The 21,192-nt window shown below is 36.8% G+C and overlaps 1 protein-coding gene across 1 annotated transcript in view; it reads left to right on the top strand.

Moving 5' to 3' along the window:
* The window catches only part of map7d3 (MAP7 domain containing 3), a 35,084-nt gene extending 14,022 nt beyond the window's left edge, over positions 1-21,062 (top strand). Inside the window, 15 exon segments of the mRNA XM_051128027.1 lie at positions 525-620; positions 1,334-1,429; positions 3,594-3,719; positions 7,945-8,060; positions 10,840-10,973; positions 11,323-11,350; positions 11,352-11,565; positions 13,606-13,741; positions 13,971-14,151; positions 14,234-14,338; positions 14,957-15,010; positions 15,136-15,208; positions 16,837-17,026; positions 17,113-17,357; positions 19,937-21,062. Of these exon segments, the coding sequence (XP_050983984.1) occupies positions 525-620; positions 1,334-1,429; positions 3,594-3,719; positions 7,945-8,060; positions 10,840-10,973; positions 11,323-11,350; positions 11,352-11,565; positions 13,606-13,741; positions 13,971-14,151; positions 14,234-14,338; positions 14,957-15,010; positions 15,136-15,208; positions 16,837-17,026; positions 17,113-17,357; positions 19,937-19,944 (1,802 nt within the window). The 3' untranslated portion in view covers positions 19,945-21,062.
* The last annotated feature ends 130 nt before the right edge of the window (positions 21,063-21,192 follow it).

Here is a 21,192-nt window from a genome sequence, read left to right as displayed (position 1 = left end):
TTCCTACCCTCTCCTGCCCTTTTCTTATCCAGGATATACGTCATACAGCATGAGTACTTTTGCTACATGAGCATGAGTACATAGTTGTTCATGCTGGTCATGTGATGCACACAGAAGTCATGTCTCACACAGTTGCCTCTCCCTGTGGTTTGTTCAATGAGCTATATTTTACAATGTTATTTAAATGCAAATTCAGCATTGTGTTTATTTGAATGAGCCATAAGCATTTCTGCCATCTTGGCAGCTTTTGATTTTTGCAGACATGCTGTTTCTCTCCACAGTTTCCTTTTCCTCTAACAGGAGCAGCTAACCATGACTCAGACAGTTTCACACCAGACACTGTGTGTGTTGGAGCCTCCACTTCATTTCCTTCTCTGCAGGCCCATTTTAGTGTGGTGCTGCAAAAGTTGTAGATTTTAAATCACTTTTGTGTTGATGGTTTTATCTTTGAAGTCTGTCTTCAGTCCCTCTTGAGTGAAACCTAAGTGCTCGATTCAGGAGCTGAGCTCTCTTTTGTCCCTCAGGTGCAAAGCGGAGAAGTTCGTCTTTGAACCGGTTGCCTAGCAATGTTCCTCAGGCCTCTAAAGAAGCGCATAAGCAGCCTCAGGTGGAAAAGACAGGTGCCAAACTACCAGTGCTGCCCCTCTTTTAAAAGATTTGTTATTAAAAAATAAAAATTCTGTCTTCATTTACACACCCTTTGTTTACGCAACCCAACCTAAATGTGAAACACAAAAGGAGATATTTTGAATAAAGCACTAGTTGTTTTTTTCCCATTCATTTACAGTGAATGCTGACTGGAGTGTTCAAACTTAAAAAGGAACAAAAGTTACATGAAAGTATCAGTAATTTCTCTTATTTTCTTCTATTGTGTTCCAAAGACGTGATATAGCTTTGGAATAGTAAAATGTAAAATGATGACAGAATTTTTATTTTTAAATGAACTATCCCTTTAACATTTGTTTTCTGCACATATAGAGAGATAAGTCTCAAAAAAAGTATTCAATACAGGGTGTGAGCCTTTATTTGTCTACTTTAGCGGAGCAGCTTACTCATTGTCATTCTGAAAATCTAGTTTCAATGTAAATAAGCATTCAAACAGGCAAATACAGCAAGCTTACACAAGCATTCGCAAGCAAATTCGCTTACAAATGCAATTCTCCACATTGGAATTAAAATGGAAACTATTATAAATACAACTAGAGTCTAGCTGCATTGTTGTCATCAAAATATCCATTTCCTCATTCGCTGCAAGTGGCATACGTAAGCTAGACACTGGCAAGGCCTTGCTTCCTGAATGATTCTAATGCCTCCCTGTCCACTTTGTCTGTAGGCCCAATCCTGAAGAAGCGAAGCGCCTCTCTTTCTCGAGTAGGGGCTAAAACACAGCCCATCACCAAACCAGAGAAATCGACAGCAGATGAATCAGGTGCTTAAATTCCGCCTGGGACCGTTCACCATGCCTGTTCGCCGTTTACTAATAAATAAGCACAAACTGTTCACGTCTATGGTCTGCCCTGCTCGTTTAATCTGCAGCCAACAGAATATGACACAGGGGATGTTGGGGGGGAGCATGGGGTTTTTATGTTTATAAACACAGGGTTCGTACAAGGTGCTTACAAGTACTTGAATTTGACTTTTTGAAATTTAAGGCCTGGAAACCCTTGAAAATAGCAATGTTCCTGAGGAGGATTATATTGAAATATAATATATCTGTGAAATTAGTGTTTAATTTTGTCAGTAAGCACATATGTTCATGCTAAATTAAAAAAACATGCCTTTTCGCTTATATCAGTTAATGTCAGTAGGCAATTGAGGTAAGCAAGTAGTAGCACTGACTTTATTGATTTAGATTCGGAGATTTAGACTTTGGAGCGCAGATTGTAAATCATTTGATTCATATCAGGATTTCAGAACAGTTTCACAAAATTAGTTTTTAAGATTTTTTTTTTTTTCTTAAACAGTAAAAAATATCGAACCATTAAAGCAGTACAATTCTAAAACCAAAATAAAGAAAAAAAAAAGTATACACAAATACAGTACCATTAAGAAAATTTACCGTTGTTTTACTATAGTAAAAGTGTAGTATACTTTGTAATACTTTAGTATCCATTCACTTTATTTTCACCATTTTTTTTCATTAGTAGTATTTATTTATTTATTTTTTATTTGAAAGATAAGGCATTGTTTAATAAGTGAGATCTCTAAAAATCCTTGAAAATCACGAAAGGAGTGCTTGAAAAGTCTTTGAAAGTCCTAGAATTTAATTTTACAGTATCTGTACGAACCCTGTAAACGTGCAGCGTCTCTCTCCCTACGTTGTTTGCTTGCTATGTCCTTTTAGTCGTGCATCCAGAAACATAGCAGTGCGCTAATGTCGATGCTGTTTTGTCCAAACGTCGGATGTTTGCTGCTGCCTTGAGCTTCCAGTTCGTCTCAACTTCTCTTTGTTGCTTCTTCGTTCTCTCAGGGAGTTCTCACTAACTGACCTACTCACCAGGAATGAGCTCTTTGTGAATGTAAATACAATGTGTGTTTGTTTGTGTGAACATAATGTTGTTTTTCTTCCCATATGACACTAACCAAGGAGTTTGGCCTCTGGTGCCATGGCTGTTTTCAGTGTGCGAGTGTGTCTGTTGTCATTCCAGGTTTAAATGCAGAAAAAGCTGAATGGATTTACAGGAACACTGTGTTTATTTCTAGGTCTTATTATTTTTGCAGGGCATCTTTAGACTTCTGGTTTATATACTTAATATTGAAAATTAAATGACCTACCTGAATTGTTGTAATAGATAGTTTTAGAGCTTCCCCATAAGAGTGCACACTTACTCAGACAGTTACCGCCCTTAGCCACATCATCAGAAGCTTAACAACCTCACCTCTTCTTTACAACTTGGACTGTATCACTATAGTGCCTTAGAGGGAAAGAAAAACGGATCACTCAAAAGAGACATTAAGTTTTTACTCCTTCATTTTTCAGTTTTTCCCCACTGTGGATTTGTAACTCGGTTTACAAACGTAGATCTCATGACAGCAAGAGCTTTTTGCGCCTGTTAGCATGACCTGCTACAGTTTTGCATTGTGCAGGCTGTAACAAATTTGTTCAGTTTCACCAGAATTTTTGTTTTACCAACAACATTCTGTGAAACTGCAGTAGAGATCAGAAGTCAAATGCTGATTGTTTTATTTATTTAATGATAAAATAAATCCAGTCTATACCTCAAATTAAAAATGCCTGACTTCAAGCATTTGATCTCAAGAAGCTCTTCCAGTTACTCTTTAGTCCTGGCTTTGTGTTTCCCTTTTGTTTTCACCTCCACTTCCACAGCCCTGGCCCTGCTCCCAATCACCTCCTTCTTACCTCACTAATATTCTTTTTGTCTCACCAGCATTGAGAGTCTCAATTGACATCCACTGTTTACATTTATAAAGCACTTTTCTCTTTGGTTTTTGTGTCGATTCCTGCATTTGAAATCACATTGGTGTCATTCCCCTCTCCTTCCTCTTTTGTGTTTATTCCTCAACCTTTCTCTTTTCTTTTCCCTTTTGTCTGCTCTGTTTTTCGTGTCTGTACGGGCACACCGTGTCTATAGCTCGCCGCTCGTTGGCTGCCCCCATGGATAGCAGTGTCCTCAGTCGGCTGCTCACACCCACCCAGGCCTCGCTAGCTAGAAGCAAGAGTGCCGCGGCCCTGTCCGCCGAAGGAGGCGACGCCCAAGGTAACATTAGAGAGAAAGGGAGGCCCAGCTCGTCCCGGAACCTTCCACTTGTGTGTAGATAAAAGCCGCTCTGCAGGGGTGCTTGGTTGGCGTGTTATATTGGGCATGCTGGAGTCCTTTAATGTGGCTTGAATCACATTTGAGTTCTACATGTTTTGAAACAAACTTGTTGATTTACAGGCTTAGCTGTCATTTTTTTAATGATGCCTTTGAACTTTGGCTATTTAATCTTTCATGACTGTTTTTAGCCAAAAGCAAAAATACACTGGAAATTGTAACAGAAACTGTTACAATAACCAAAGCAGACTGCACTTGAATTGTTCCAGGTTTAATTGATTAAAATGTACATATCATCTGATGCTATTATCAAAAATGAGCTCGCATTTACAGTTCTTGAGACATGTGTACCTTCTCTGTGTGACTCACATAGAGAAATCCCGTGATGGAATGGACAGACGTTCAGGCATGTGTACATAAATCAGTTTTTAAAAAGTGAAGATGGAATGCAAGATTACTTTTGTACAGAACCAAGCTTTAGCATACTTTCTTGTTTACCTCGATTGAAAAGCAACAAAAAACTGTGTATGAAATTTGTGTATATATTAGGGCATTATATCTAGGGCTGTGATGAACTCATGGATCAATTCCGAATGCATCGCAGTTCTCTCTTTAATCGGTTCTGAGCTTCGTTTTTAACAGCAGATGGTGCTCTAAATAACACTTGTGCATTCAGCTGAGTCATGTAATTGCACCTCAGCTCGGAATGCTTTTATTAGTAATGCACGATATTGGATTTTTGCTGATATCCGATATGCTGATATTTTTCAGCTCATTTTGGCTGATATGTTTCCTTTTGCTTGGAAACAACACCAAGTCTCTCCTGTGCGGAAGTAAATTTTTTTACATTTTGAAATGAAATAAACAATTATAAAGTTGTAAAGTTTTAATTATAAACAATTACATGACAGTACAGCTTTGAAAATAACTATAAACAAACTATATATCAATCACTGCATTTTTTTTTCCAGAAAGATGCAGTGGTAACCTTTACATTTTATTTTAAGATTTAACATTTGTAGATGGTCTAAAGCAAAAGAGTTGTAACAATTCTGAAAATCATTTAGAGCTTAAAATTTGTGTAAAATGTATAACACATTACACATTAATGAATAAATCAGTATATATAAAATTATTTAATTTACGTGTGTTTTTTTTTAAATATACATATGTTATAGATTCTGACAGTTAAATAAAAACATACTCATTATTTTATGACATAAATTACTGCTTTATTTAATCAGAAATGCAGTCTAAATGTAATTTGTGGATTTTACTTTCATTTTATTAGAAGTGGAGCAACAGCGCCCCCCCTACGGAATTAAAACTCCTTACCAAATGCGCATTAAGACCCGTTGGAGGCTAATTTTTCACATCAGCCTGAAGCCGATATTTACATTTAAAGCCATTGTCGGCCAATTCCAATATCGGTCAGATAATATCTGCATCCCTACCTTGAATAGAAAGCAACAAAAAGCTTTGTAAAACTTGAACTTTATGAATGATTGTTTTAGGTTCAAGTGTGTGTAAGGAACAGGAAGCAGAGTACGGCTGTTTCTAAAGCATCTGCTGTTAAAAAAGAAGCTCAGAATTGATTCCAAAGAGAATAGTGATGCATTCTGAAAATCTCAGAATTGGTGCAGAATAATTTCTCGATTCTTTTCCCAGCCCTAATTATGTCTTTAAAAATAAATCACTTGCAAAAATGCATGCAAATAATTTTTCATCATACACAGTAATTTTCGGTGCATCACTAGTCTTTACCCTGCTCTCACTCTCTAAAATACACATGCACACATTAACGTTTGCAAGGTGTTCTAGGGCTATTGCTGAGGGATCTTTTGTAAGCTGATTAGCCGAGCGGTTCTGTGCATGAGAGGGAATGAGTAGAGTGAATCTGCGCCCTGCTGTTGCTACTTCAATCCCCAGCTGATCCACACAGAGCAGCTCACGGCCCCTGCAGACCAGCAGCGTCACCCTAAACATTCAGTTCCCAAAGCTACCAAACTCACTTAAGATTCCCAGCAACCAGTAAAGGCTCAAGTGCATACTGGATATATAACTTGTTTGACAGGGTTTGATGTTGACATGATGCTATCAGCATAACTGAGTCTGATAGTATCTGCCTTATTGGTTTCTTAAAATAGACAGAGAGATGATTATGAATCATCAGCTTATGGATCAATTACATTTATAGGCTTTCCATGATGATAACAGTCATGGTTAATTATAGTGTGTTGAGATTAGCACAGAAATCCTACTGTCATAGCAGACCCAATACTTAGGTCAGCTATTACTGCTCACCTCAGTTCACCCCCACCAACAGATACCGGGCTTCCCCTGATCGATTACCATCTCTGTAGAGCTCAACAGTGGTGACCACATTTTCATCGTCTTTGGTTGCAAAAGTATTTTTCCTATTTGCTATCTTCATATGGATTTTTTTTGAAAGCTCTAAGCCATTAACTAAAACAACCAGTTTCGAAATGAAGCACATTACAAACTTTGATTTGAAGCAAAGAAAATATTGTGAAATGGCAGTGATTTATTTTGTGTGGATAGTAGGGCTGCCACTAATGATTATTCTGGTAAGCGAGTGAATCAGTCGATTATTCGGACGATTAATCGAGTACTTGAATACTTCTTCTTTCTTTTTTTTTTTTTTTTTTTGGTACTAATGAAAATAGACCCATATTTACTATAATACACCAAAACAGACAATATTTTCTTTGCTTCAAATCAAAGTTTGTAATTGAGTAAATCGGTTGATTATTCGGACGATTAATCAAGTAATCATATAATTATAATACTTCTTTTGGTAGTAATGAAAATAGACCTATATTTACTACTATACACTATAATAGACAACATTTTCGTTGCTTCAAATCAAAGTTTATAATTGAGTAAATTGGTCGATTATTTAGACAATTACTTGTGTAATTGGATAATTATAATAAATTTTTGGCAGTAATAAAAATAGACCTAAGCAAAATGCTACAGCAATTGTAATTTCTTGAATATTTGTGCATCGAAACGTGTAAATTTGCGATGAACATTTACCAAATTGAGAAAGATGATGTATTCTCCTGTGTTTGCGTAGGTTTATAAATTATTTGCCTTACAAATCTGATGAAATTGCACACTTTGCGTTCTCAGATGAACGTTATAATAAACGCAAACTCACAACAATATGCAGTTATCATACACATGTAAATGATAACTGTTTGTCTGGAGCAGCATTTTCTGTCAGCAGAACCACTCTGAGACGCATCTACATAACCTGCACGCATGTAAATAATTGAAGTGCATATATTAAACCTTATATTCATTTAATTGAATCATAGTGTTTGTGTATACACAATAGCGTTATGCTTTATTATGACTTTTAAATGGGTTTAATATATCATGCGGCTTTGGAAAACGGTCTAATAATTGCGTTTCATCTGTGGGATGCGCCACTTCCGGTATTTTGCAGGTTATGCAACACGTCGGGCAAAATGCAATTGAGGTTTTTTACAAATTGAGTGCTTGAATTGAATTAAGGAATCGTGACAGCCCCAGTGGATATATTTGTGTATAATCAGAGTGTAGCTCATTGCTACTTAATGCAATAAAGTGCAACAATTGTATGCAAATATCAGAGATCAGTGGTTTAACATCAGACTTGGCTTGGAGAGCATTTTATGCGGTTTGATGTCCCTGATGTGTATATAACGGGAGAATGAGTGAGTGAATGCTCTTAATTTGTGGTATTGTTGATCTTACTAAAACTACAGCCTAAGGTGCTTGCTTGGTTGCATATGAAGGTGTGCTTTAGCATATTGGTGGCCAATATCTGCCCAGGATGCTGTCTGTCCCCTGCCATGTCTCTCTCTCTGTCTCACACCCACCAATCCACCCGTCAAACCCAATCAATCTGAAGCCATCAGTGCTATCAGCAACAGTTTCCCATCAGCCTGTATGACTGATCTAACATACACCAATGTTTTGTGCTTTTATCATCCCTTTCCCCTTCTCCCTTCCTCTTTATATCTCGCCTTTTCTGTCCCTTCCTCTGCCTTCGCTTTGCTCACCCACTCGGCTGCTTGTGACGTCCCTTCCCTGCTGTCCCTGGCTGTGCACCACTGACTGTGTCCTTTACCAGAGTCTCACCTGTGTCCTCGTTCAGCATCTGCCAGCCCCATGCAGACCCCGGCCCGCGGACCCATACGCAGTCGCAGCAGCGATCGAAAGAAAGGCCCGCCTACTTCTGTGTCCGCAGATGCCATTTCCAGTATGACACAGGTGAGTAGATGATGCATGTCAACTTCCACTTTGAAATGGATTTGAAATTTTTTAAACAGCTTTAAGGGTTCTTTGAATAGAGTTAATTTTACACTATCAGCCAAAAGTTTTTGATATTTTTTTTTTTTATGTTTTTAAAGAAGTCTTTTCTGCTCACCAAGCCTGCATTTATTTGATCCAAAATACAGCAGAAGCATTAAAATTTTGAAATATTTTTATCATTTAAAATAGCTGTTTTCTATTTGAATATATGTTAAATTGTTATTTATTCCCGTGATCAAAGCTAAATTTTCAGCATCATTATAGTCTTCGGTAATATGTATTTAATATGCTGATTTGCTGTTCAAGAAACATTTTTTATTATTATTATCAATATTTAAAACAGTTGATTACATTTTCTTCAAGATTCTTTGATGAATAGAATCCAAAGATCAGCATTTATTTGAAACAAAAAAAAAAAAAGAAATTATAGAAATTAATACTTTTATTTAGCAAGGATGCTTTAAATTGATCAAAAGTGATGATAAAGACATTTACAACGTCACAAAAGATTTCTATTTCAGATAAATGCTGTTTGTCTGAACTTTCTGTTTGTCAAAGAAAACTGAAAAAAAAAAAACCTTTTCAACAAAATAATAATAATAAACATTTTTTTAAGCAGCAAATCAGAATATTAGAATGATTTCTGAAGGATCATGTGACTGGAGTAATGATGCTAAAAATTCAGTTTTAAAATCCCTGGAATAAATTACTTTTTAAAATATATTCAAATAGAAATCAGTTATTTTAAATAAAAATATTTCAAAATGTTACTGTTTTTGCTGTACTTTGAGTCAAATAAATGCAGGCTTGGTGAGCAGAAGAAACATTAAAAAACATTCAAAATCTTGTTCAGAAACGTTTGACTGATTTTGAAATAAAATTCTTTTGTAACATTGTAAATATCACTTTTGATCAATTCAATGCATCCTTGCTTAATAAATGTAATGAATTAGCTTTTTACTGTCCCCAAGCCTTTGAACAGTAGTGCTCTTTATTTGTTTTTTTTTTTTTTTTAAACAATAAGGAACTTGAAAAGCCGCCTGGTGTATGTATATAGTTTGATCTCCAGTGTGTACCAGGATAAGCTTAACCGAACTACAGTACCTGTGTGTTATCTGTGTCTTCCTTAGTTGCAATGCCTTAAAACAATATGTACTCATTCAAACATTTATATGTCCGTATATTATGGTTTGCTTTGCAAAACAGCTTGGATTTATCCCTGACGTTAATCAGTGAGCTGTTCGTTCCGAATAACACTATCTGATCCAGGCTTAAGAACGCTCCAGCAGCAACATACGCTGGAAAGACAGGGAACTGGGTTACATCAATCTAATTTTTGACTAAGTGCCAAACTGTTCTTTTCAAACCACTGATTCCCTGAGTCAGAGTACAAACCATAGAAAAATTGCATTTGGATTCATTTCAACAGCACAGGAAATTCGAGTGTGTGTGTAGCTGGAAAGCATTTACACACTTAAGTAGAATTTTTCATTCAGTACTGAAAAGTAGTCCTGTTTTATTAAAAAGTCCTATTTCACACAATATTTGTATGTGCTGTATTGCTTGTTTGTTTAGGCATTGTGCTGTTAGTTTAGCAAAACAGGTTAATTTTACACTAGTGTAGCTTTCAAAAGTTTTGGGTTGGGTTCCTATGATGCAAAGCTGGATTTTCAGCAGCCATTACTCCAGTCTTCACTGTCACATGATCCTTCAGAAGTCATTCTAATATATACTGATGGTACTTAAAAACATTTCTTATTATAATCAATCTTGAAAACAGTTGTGCTGTTGTGCTAAATATTTTTCTAAAAGAATCGCCTTATTTAAACTAGAAATTGTCTGTAATTATAATACATTATGTAATTATTATATAATTGTAATTATTATAAATATCTTTACTGTCTTTACTAAAGTGTGTTAGTCAGAGTTTTTAGGAGCATTCAACCTCTTAACTTACACAGAGTCTCTAACTTTTTTCTTTACTCTAACATAATCAGATCTGAACTACATGTGACAGTCGGATCCCTCATGCAGAGTTTTGCAAATGCCCTCTTCATTGATTCATTCAGACACACAGTTAATTTGTAGCAATGCCCTACATATAATGTGCACTAACCGAGTTTGAGTGTGTGTCCCAAAGAGAAAGCAAGGAGAGCTTGCATTGTATATCCACTGGGGGAATGTAAATTGAAACTGACATGTTTCCTTCGGATGGTTGTACTGTACTGTAGCTTCACCAGTGGCTCGACCTTACAGCTCTTAATGTCAGATCTGCTTGATAGTCATTTGGAGAGATATCTAGAGTTACAGATGAAAACATGGTGTACTCACTGCTAGCTTCTTTGCTGTAATCATGTGAGGTGTCCAGTAAAAGACATCTCTACATTTATAAGCCTGCATTTAGTTCATTTGTCCCATTGACACCATGAGCATGTGGACACAAGATTAAAAATAGATTGAAAGGACATGTTTACCACGGCCTTTTTCAGATCCAAGTCCCAGCTGCAATAGAGTGATATATACACCATGCTTTCATTAGACTGAACAGTTATTGATCACTACATAGTGCCTTTCAAATGTGACACTCTTCTTTTTGATCCAAAAAGTCTGAGACAACATTGAAAATCTGGGATTTAAAATCTAATTTAAATCTTTAAGATAGGGTTTTGCTCATTTGTTCATGTAGTGGATAAGGTGTGATCTTGTTTTTTTTTTTCTTTTGCATTTGTAAAAACAGAAAGCTGAAAAGGAGAAACGCTTCACGTCACCAGTAGGAAAACGCCCTGCCTCGCCCTCTAATCGTCACCGATCGCCGTCTCCTTCTCCTGCTGCTAACACCACCCCAAGAGCGCCCTCACCTGGATCAGCCAAGTAAGACCCCTGAGATCAGGTTTAGCCTGCAGTGGTTTCACTCTAAACTGATAGTTTGATTTCACACCTTTACAGTCCGCTGCTGAAATTGTATCTCCCGTTGTCTGTAGCACAGGTTTCAAACTCAGTTCCTAAAGGGCCACAGCCTTGCAGAGTTCGATTCAACCCTAATTAAAATGCACTTGATCCAGCTGATCAAGTCCTTCAGGCTTATTTGAAAACTACATGGTTTGTGTCTTGGAGCAGGGTTGGAACTAAACTCTGCAGACCTGCAGTTTGACACCCCTGGTCTATAGTAAGAATGTGTGCCCATTTTTTTTAACTTCGCTTCTATGTTTGTATCCATCAGGCAGAGTCCTCGCTTCCGCCCTCCGTCCCCCCAGTGGTTTGAAACAGCGGCCTCCATCCCCTCAGCCCTCTGCCACATCCAAACCTCCACCCATACAGAAACCTGCTCTCACCCCCACTGGCCCACCTACCCTTCGCAAGAGGGACTCCAAGCCAAAGGATATGTCTCCCATGATACCTGTCACCCCACAGTCTCCAGAAACCAGCACACCCAGCCCAACACCCACACCCAAGACCAAAGAGGGTGAGTGAACTCAAAAAACGAATGCCTGGACTTCCATACTTTCCATGAAATAACTGAAGATACCAGGGAATTTTAAAATTGTGATTCCCAAATTGTCAGTTAAATCTTAAAAAGGTGTGTACGTTTATGTTTTGTTTTTTTTTTATTGACACAAGTATCCAAGTAGTTTGACAGTGTAGGAACACTGACACATTCCCAGTGCTTCCTAGGAATGGGCAGGCACTACTGAGTTTTTTTTAGCACAATTTGCTTATTTCAGTTCTATGATTAGTGGAAATTTCTTTGCAGAATTATGGGTAATGTAGTTTTTCACTAGGAATCTCACTGTTAAAGGTACACCACATAAGATTTTTGGATTAAAATATCAAAAAAGTATTAGAACCTTGTTATATATTTTGATGATGTGTATATACATTATCCCAAATAATTCAGGGCTCCAGACTGCACCCATTTTTTTCTGCAAAAGAAAGCCTAATAAGCACTTCCGTTTCTTTTGCATATGTTGCTACATTTGAGCTGCACAGCCTTCCTAGGTGTAATGACTTCCTTCTTTCAGACGAATCCAATCGGAGCTATATTAAAAATTATCCTGCTACTTCCAGGCTTTAGAATGACATGGGCTGTGTTTTTCTTTATCAGTCCGAAACAAGTCCAATAAAGTGCATCTGTCTATGATAAGAAGTGCTCCACATGGAGGGGTGAATAAAGACCTCCTGTAGCAAATTTATGCATTTTTGTAAGAAAAATGTCCATATTTAACCTTTCCGGGTTAATGGGGTAGGACGCCAGCGTTGCGCATGCACAAACCACAAACCAACGTCCTACGTTATACACCCAGAAAGGCTTCCAATGTACGGCCAGTTGGCGCAAGCTAGATTAATGCAAAACAATAGTAATTTTATGATTAAATTAGCTATATTTTTAATGCTTCCACACACAACGCCCCAGCACTACCACATCTGCTGCTGGCTCCACAATCTGTAGAATTTAGTGCTGCTGATATCACTGCTCTCAAATGTTAGTCTGGAGCCCTGTGTTTCCAAGAATGTTTAAATCCAGAAAAATAAGCAGTTTAATTAGTGTAACAGGCTATTGCGTCACCTGCCAATACACCCTCGATTTCCGTATTTTGTAGAACCATGTTTTATTTTGTAGAAACCATGAAGAAACATACTGTAAATGACAAATGACATACTGTGCCTTTAAACAGAATTATTTTTAAAAACGGGTTGAAATAATGTGGATTGGCACTTTTAATAAAAGTCTATACCATCAATTAAGTTACTGTTAAAAATGAATTCCTCTATGAAGAAGATGAATGTGAATTTTTTTTTTTTTTTTTTTTTTTTTTTTTTTTTATACTTCCGGAACCAAGCTTTTGCACTCTATTACAGTGTCTCTGGCAGGTAGATTTTAAATTCTATCAGGAATTTATTTTTGGCGTTAACTTAACATTTCTCTCAGGATCAATGGGAAAAAATTGAAATGATACATTTAAAGTGTAAAGTTTATCAGAAATGTTTAATATTTTGGAGAACATGAAGTATGACGGATTTCAATACTGCTATTCAAACTCCACTTAATGCTTTTCAGCACATACACGATCCTCTGCTAGGTGCTGCAGTCAAGATGATGAAGCAGATCATTACTTCCATCTAATGTTCAATAGTAAACAAGCTTTGAAAATGATTCAGCTTTTTACTGCTTCCTGCCTTGCCAAGTGTCTTGCTAAAACGAAGCCTTTGAACTTTTACAGCAGCAAACCAGCACCGTTTGTGTAATGAACTGTCTTTAGATATCTGCTAACAAGGTCAGATGCTGCTGGGGTTACTGAGTTTGTATACAGTGCCATTCAGGTTTCTCCTTAAGACACACTGCCCTCTGCTGGAAACATAAATCTATTATACTTTTACTTGGTGAAAAACACTTCCCTGTCTTTCAATGCATTTATTGTGCATTACCATAGAGAAAAGTAATTCATGAACTATAAATAGTAGCAAAGATAATGTTAATGTGCATAATGTATTTGTGTGTTTTCAGAATCCAGTTCCAAAGCTATCGCAGGAACCAACTCAGCTGCAGAGGCCTCCAAGATCCTGGCGGAGAACCGACGTCTGGCGCGCGAACAGAAAGAGAAAGAAGAGCAACTCCGCATACAGAAAGAAGAAGAGGAGAGGTTTGTCTTTAACTGCTTCTGAATATACTATTATGATCTCAAACCTGCAATTACTGAAAAAAATCAAAATGAAAACACTGGCATTAATTTGTAGTCATATTCTTGTTTTTCTTGTTTGTAAGAGCAGGTTTGTTATGCAGTCATTAACGTTGAAGTGATCCTCAGCTTGCTGTGTTAAAACTATTTACATTTGAAGTTCCAAAGGCCCTGAGGTATCATGTCTCGACAGGCTTAGGAAAGAGGAGGAGAAGCGGCTGGCGGAAGAGGAGCGCTTGAGGCGTGCAGAGGAGGAGAAGAGGCTTGCGGAGGAGAGGAAGAGAGAAGAGGAGGAGCAGGCTCGTATAGCAGAGGAGGAGAGACAGCGAATGGAGCTGGAGGAGCAGCAAAGACAGGTTGAGCTACAGAAAGAGGTGAGTTGACAATCCCCTTGCACAGAAATCCCAATAGATCTGCTTTGTTTGAATAACTGACTCCTTGTTTATTCAATGGCAGCGTGAGGAGGCTGAAGCAAAGGCCCAAGAGGAGGCAGAGAGGCTGCGTCAGGAGAGAGCACGCATTTTGGAACAGAACCAGCAGGAGCGCATGGAGAGAAAGAAGGTGAATGGCATCACATATTTGCATTCAAAGGGATAGGTCACCCAAAAATGAAAAATCTGTCATTAATTACTCACCTTCATGTCATTACAAACCTGTAAGACCTTCATTCATCTTCCAAACACAAATTAAGATATGACCCTGCATAGACAGCAACGCAGTTATCACATTCAACTACCACATCTTCTTTTGCTTGTAAACAAAGTGAAGTGCATCTGGATTCTGCGTGGCAGAGACTGACACAGAAGAGAAGAAATTGTTGAATAAAGTCGTTATTTTTGTTTTCTTTGCACACAAAACATATTCTTGTAGCTTCATAAAACTAAGGTTGAGTCACTGATGTCACATGGACTACTGTAATGATGTCCTTACTACCTTTCTGGGCCTTGAATGTGGTAGTTGCATTTCTGTTTATGCAGGGTCAGAAAGCACTCGGATTTCATCAAAAGTATCTTAATTTGTGTCCCGAAGATGAACGAAGTACTTACAGGTTTGGAATGACATGAGGATGAGTAATTAATGACAGAATTTTCATTTTTTTAAATGAACCGTCCCTTTAAGGTAGCAGCTGTAGTTTAAAGAATCATACAAGTTGCTTGAATATTCTATCTTCATCTGCAGAGAATTGAAGAAATTATGAAGAGAACCAGAAAAACAGACCAAATCGATTTTAAGGTAAGTTTACCAGCTTTAATTTTATATCACACGGCTATAGAATTGAGGCATGATGTATCTGCTTGTTATGAGTCATTTCTACTTCCAAGCAGTTATTTATGTTGTGCCTGTGTGTTCTCTTTTAGGGTAATGATGAGAGAGACATTTCTGATGAAAACGGAGAGGAGGCTGAGGACCAAATAGACTGTGAAAATAAAGGTCGGTGTCTTTATGCCAGAAATGACAGAAAACGACTTAGTTGGCAACAACAGTGATTTTGTTTGTTGTTGTTTCAATGACAAGCAAGCAACAAGTTAGGAGCATTGCTGAAATGAAACTGAACACCTGTTTTACACAGTATTTACAAAAAATTTACTAAGCAAATTCGAAAGGAAGCCTATGCAGAAAGTCTCAAAATATGATCTATCACTGTATGTAACATAAAAAACTAAAGTCATTTTTTATATGTTAGGGATGGGCAATTTTTCAGATTTTACTGATTTGAATTTAAATGTTTTGCCACAATTTTATTTTGAATAGTAAATTACCAGAAGTTAGAATTAGACACTTTAAAAATATGCCAATGATAACAGTAAGAAGAAAAGAACGATCCAACCACATGTTGGCACACGTGATTAAGCTCTCACGTGTGAGGCACTTATATCATTAGGTGCCATTCACAGAATGCGCTTTTGTGTTGACAAAGATGCAACGCAGGCAGTGAAATAGAAAAAACAGGCAAGGAGATGAGAGTGAACTACTTTCAACTTGAGCGCCGTGATTTTATAATGCTGTTTCATGCATGATATACTGCTAGAGACGTGAGTGCAACAGTCAAACGTGTCCCTGTTTATCAAGAAAAAACTATGGAAAAGCAGTGCAATCGAATTAAAAACCTGTGGAAAAACTACTACTGTATGTCTGATATTTCATGTTTGCATCATGGGGACAGGCTAAAAGCTGCTGTTCAGTGTTTTTACGGAACATTTATAGTTAATAATAGTCTACTGGTTTTATACCTTCAGTTATTTTGAATTTGAATTACCTTGACTTTTTAGATTTTTAAAGCATTTTCCTTGTATCATTTCTGAAAATATAATATTTATAAGACAAGTTTGTACAAGATGTAGTTGTAGTTCATGCATCTTTTCTGCAAAGATATTTAACAAGTGATTTGTTTAACATTTACATCATGCTGACAACTTAATATGTGGTGCACTTGGAATAGAATTTTCTTTAACTAGAGGGTTAATAAAGAAAAAGTTACTTGAATCATGTTGTAGTTACATTTTCAAGCTGACTAGTTAAAAATTGTAAAAGAAAGGATTAGTCAAACCTTCTGAAATTTTTGGCCATATCGCCCAGCCCTATTTTTATAAATATAAAAGCTTTTTTTTTTTTTGCGTATGTGTTTGTGTCTTGACTCATGCTATAAAATAATTATAATTTTTATTATTAAATAAGTGTTACACAAAATCAGTTATTTAATAAAACTGAAACCATTGAGCTGTCGTTTTGGCAGAACTCTGAAGGGAATCCTTAAAGTTTCTGTTTTGCTAAACCAATTTATAAGTGCTCCTCATGACCAATTTGCTGAAATGAGTGGCATAGTGCACGTAGAGAGCAATGCATCATTTCCTGCAAACTGAAGGCGTTAAAAACACCAGAGCATGAGCTTTTTTTGTTTGTGTGAAAATGAACACATTGCTGCACCTTGATGAACACACTCTGAACCTGTATTAAAATAGATTGTCTGCAGTTTGATAATCACACTAAGACATATCAGTTTTTTAACATATTGTGTGTCCTTAATGTGGGAATAATTCATCTGTCTCATTAAAATGTAGAAAATCAAGATTTTGAATCAGAGCAGAATGTCAAGCAGACAGAGTCATCAGACTCTCAGGAGCATCATTTACCTGTGGAGGAGCCAGTCACAGAGCAAGAGGAGCCAGCTGTTAGTATGAACACACAAACAGATGTAGACAATAAAGAGAACAGCAATGGACCCAGCACAGAGGATCCCTCAGTAGACAGGTACAAAAATTACATCACTTACTCTAGTTTCATATGGATTACACTAGTGGTGTATAAAACACATTCACGTTTGTTTTAATCTCCAGCAGCCCCCCTCCCAAGTCCTGTCTAATGGAGGGCTCAGAGTTTGTGAACGAGGACTCTAAAGTGAACCTGGTACCAGGGTTGAATGGTAAAGGAGGATCCTGGAGCTTCGAGGAGCTGATCGATCTTGGTGTTCATGCGAAGAGCAAACCCCTAATGGACGACGGGAGCCCTGAAGGGCCTAGAGTGGCCTTTGAAGAGAAAACCAGCTCCATTCATCCAGCCCAGTCTATTGAAGCCCTGTCCGGTAAGGGCTTTTCATGCTTTTAAAAGGATAGTTCACCCAAAAATGAAAATTCTGTCATTAATTACTCACTCTCATGTCATTCCAAACATGTAAGACTTTTATTCATTTTTGGAACACAAATTAAGATATTTTTTGATGAAATCCAAGAGCTTTCTGACCCTGCATAGATGACAATGCAACGGACACATTCAAATAGGGCTGGGTGATATGGCCAAAAAAATGAGCACGATAATTTTTTTCACATCAGTTGATATCGATAATTATCACAATAAATGTCAAATTTTTATTTCTTTCAAGTTTAAAGGCAAGTTTAAAGGCATTTTGCTCCAATGTGATGGTTGTAAACACTAGATGGTTAATTGTGGCTTTAAACTATTATTTATGTTCAGAACATGACAAACATTTCACGTTTTGAAATCATTACACTTTTCCAGTCATTTTTCCTTTACAAAATAATATTAATATATAATATTAATTATATATATATATATATATATATATATATATATATATATAACATTTTCTGTCTCCTAGAAATACACATTTGATAGTAGCTTGAGTAAGGATGCAGATGTAGATTTGTTCAATATCACAATCAGTACTATCGGGAAAAAATTGTAGCAACCTCATTTTATATGTTGACATTAAATTATTCTGACTGTTTGAGTTTTTTTTTTTTTTAATTAACCATTGGTCTTCCATAGTTTCATACGTTTAGATCATGATAATCACAGTTAAAACCCCAAATATAGCACCTCAATACCATGGTAAAAATGTAATATGGTTTCTATGAATTTCTGTGAAAAACATAGTCTAAATACATTTAGTATAAATGCATAAACACTATAGCTTAATCACAAAAAATACTGTGAATATATTCCATTACTCCTCCTTCAATACATTTAAAACACATTACATTAATAAAATAATAAAATTCAACACGAAACCCCCTTTTGTGACACCATACCACTGTGCAGTTAATGCAACTACAGTAAATCTATGGTAAATTATTATGTTTTGTAGATTTAAAAGCCTTCTGACTGTGTCGTTGTGCACAGTGTTTCTCCTGTTTGTCAGCGCTGTATCATCTGGTTATAAACAAAGTTATTTGTATTCTTCGTAAATTCAAGCGCTTCACATTGGATCTCACAGCACTGTTTTAGTAGCTGCATGACCGAGACTCATCAAAGATTGAACACATCTTGTAAACTCATGCCGCACCGCCGTTTGAACTTTCATCCAAACAGATAAACAGTCCCTGTGGTGCGCTTCAAATGACTAGCGCTCTTTCATTCCGCCTTTGCCGCGTTATCATTTTATCGAGCATTTATCGAACTCTTATCATTTATCAAGGAAATTTATATTGGGGGATAATTAGCGTTATCGATTTATCGCCCAGCCCTACAGTCAAGGCACAGAAAGGTAGTATGGATATTGGTAAAATAGTCCATGTGACATCAGTGGTTCGACCGTAATCTTATGAAGCTACAAGAATAATTTGTGCACGCAATAAAAACAAAAATAACAACTTTAGTTGTGTTGCTGTCTATGCAGGGTCAGAAAGCTCTCAGATTTCATCAAAAGTATCTTAATTTGTGTTCTGAAAATGAATGGTTTGAAACGACACGATGGTGAGTAATTAATGACAGAATTTTCATTTTTGCGCGAACTGTCCCAAGTCTACTAAATGCTATTGTATAGACCAATTTTGAGTAGACGTCACACTTGCAGCTGTGTGCGCATAGTGGTTGCAGAAAAACACTGGTAACAAGTGGAGGTAAATGGGTAAAATCTATGGAAAAAAAAATTTTTTTGTGCCTTTTGATGTCAAAATCAGAATGCAGATAGTTTTTATAGAATACGGTCATCAAAGACGCCATTTGAAGCTAAATGCAGGTGTTTAAATGGACGTACTATGGATGAAAACTGCTATGATTACTTTTAAAGCATAAATTTGATTTAAACAATAGGTCTACATAATATTCACATATGCTGTTTATAGAGGACGTATTGTATTAGCCCTACAGTTACAGCATGAAATATTATTAAAACCTATTACTATTAACATTTATACGTAACATTTTTTTCAATTTTATCTCACAATTCTGACTTTTTTCTCACAAATGCAGGTTTATATAAACTCTGAGCCGAGAGGAAAAGACAATGATGAGTTGTTTTTCCTGTAGAGTTGTGAGATAGAATCTCGGAATTGCGAAAATAAAGTCAGAATTTTAAAATATAAAATCAAATTGACCTTTTTTATTCTTTTATTCCATGGCTCCATAGACTAAAACTTGAACCACCCACAAAAAAAAACATCATCGCTGAGTGCTTATCGCTGGGTGACAAGCTCTTGTAATATGCGATTAACATTTTGAAAATAACATCAATTCAATATAATCTATACTCTTTTTAAATCTAAGTATTTTGTACTGTATCTGTGTAATTCTCTAGCCGTAAAGGCTGTCTCTCCCGGGTTTTTCTGCAACCATGCTACGCGCACATCCCGAATGTTTACAAACAGATAATTGGTCTATTAGTTTATATTTATTTGACCTCATGTTTCTCTTTCCTCTCAGAAATGTGAACGCGCAGATCTGTTTAAGGCCTGCTGATTATTGCACTCCGTGAGTCACGTCCAGCAGAGCCTCAGAGTGTCAGCGCTCGTACTCGTCTGGACAGCCAGGGAAAGCGCACAGTGCCGCACAGCCTCCGCAGATAACAGACGGATAAAGCAAGAGAAAATAGACAAGATGGAAGTAACAAATGCTTCAGGGAAAATGGTAGATTCCTTCAGTGTGCTTGCTTCGTTTATAATATTGACATCAGGTTTTTTTTTTTCATACATTTCATAATGTTTTGTTTGTTCATCTTTTAAATGTGGAGACAACTTATTTATTCACATGGCTTCTTCACATTTAAAAGGCTGCTGTCTCTTGACGGTTACCATGTGCACTTCCAGGTGTTCACGTGGCACAAATTCGTTATAGCTTCAACTTAAGCATTTTGTTGAATAATCTGGTTGGTCGAGTTAGCATGAAGCGTTTTGAAAAAGCAAACCCTCTCATATCTTCAGCTGACATTGGTTCACAGACGTCATAATTAAAACCCTGTGTCTGAAGTGTTGAGCGGAGCTCAGGAATGTGACCCAAATGGGAACCCGTCATAGAAACATGAGGTTAGACAGGCTGCTTTCCAGTTCTGATGTGCGACTTCGGGATATTTTCCTCTAAGCTTCTGTTTCCTCTCCAAAGGTGTAAACATCACCACTGTATAGTGTTTAACACTATGTCCCGTGCAACACCTTAAACATTCCTACTGTGTAACACTTGTAGATAGATACCAGACTGATTCTAATTAATATTGAGTGCAAATGTGATTGAAGGATGGAGCTCAATGCACACTTGAGGTTTTTGTCATTCGTATCTGTTCTGTAGTAAATGTATTGTTGATATCCTGTTCTACCTGTATATAAATGACTAGTTATCAAATATCTAATTTAAGTGACCCTCAATATGTCTGCATGCATTTGTCTGCTACTATATTACACAGACTCTCACTTGCACACTTTCTGCATGTTTCTGTTCCCTGGAGTTTGAAGAAATGTGTTCCAGTGGCTAAACTTGAATTATTTCATGTTCTCCAATGCCCAAAGTCCCCTCAGGGTTATACTGTACTATCAGGTCCTGATGTTTTTTTTTTTTTCATGTATATACAGTTACTCAGTTCTCACATCCTTTCATGGCCTAATAACCACACTAAATTAGTTTTATCTGTATCTATATATATTTAAAACTCTTCAAAGTATTATGTAAATCAGTATTAGGCTATCTGG

The sequence above is a fragment of the Labeo rohita genome, chromosome 14 (assembly GCF_022985175.1).
Source record: "Labeo rohita strain BAU-BD-2019 chromosome 14, IGBB_LRoh.1.0, whole genome shotgun sequence".
Taxonomy (NCBI): domain Eukaryota; kingdom Metazoa; phylum Chordata; class Actinopteri; order Cypriniformes; family Cyprinidae; genus Labeo; species Labeo rohita.
Note: the sequence above shows the minus strand (reverse complement) of the source record. Positions and strands in the feature narration are given on the sequence as shown.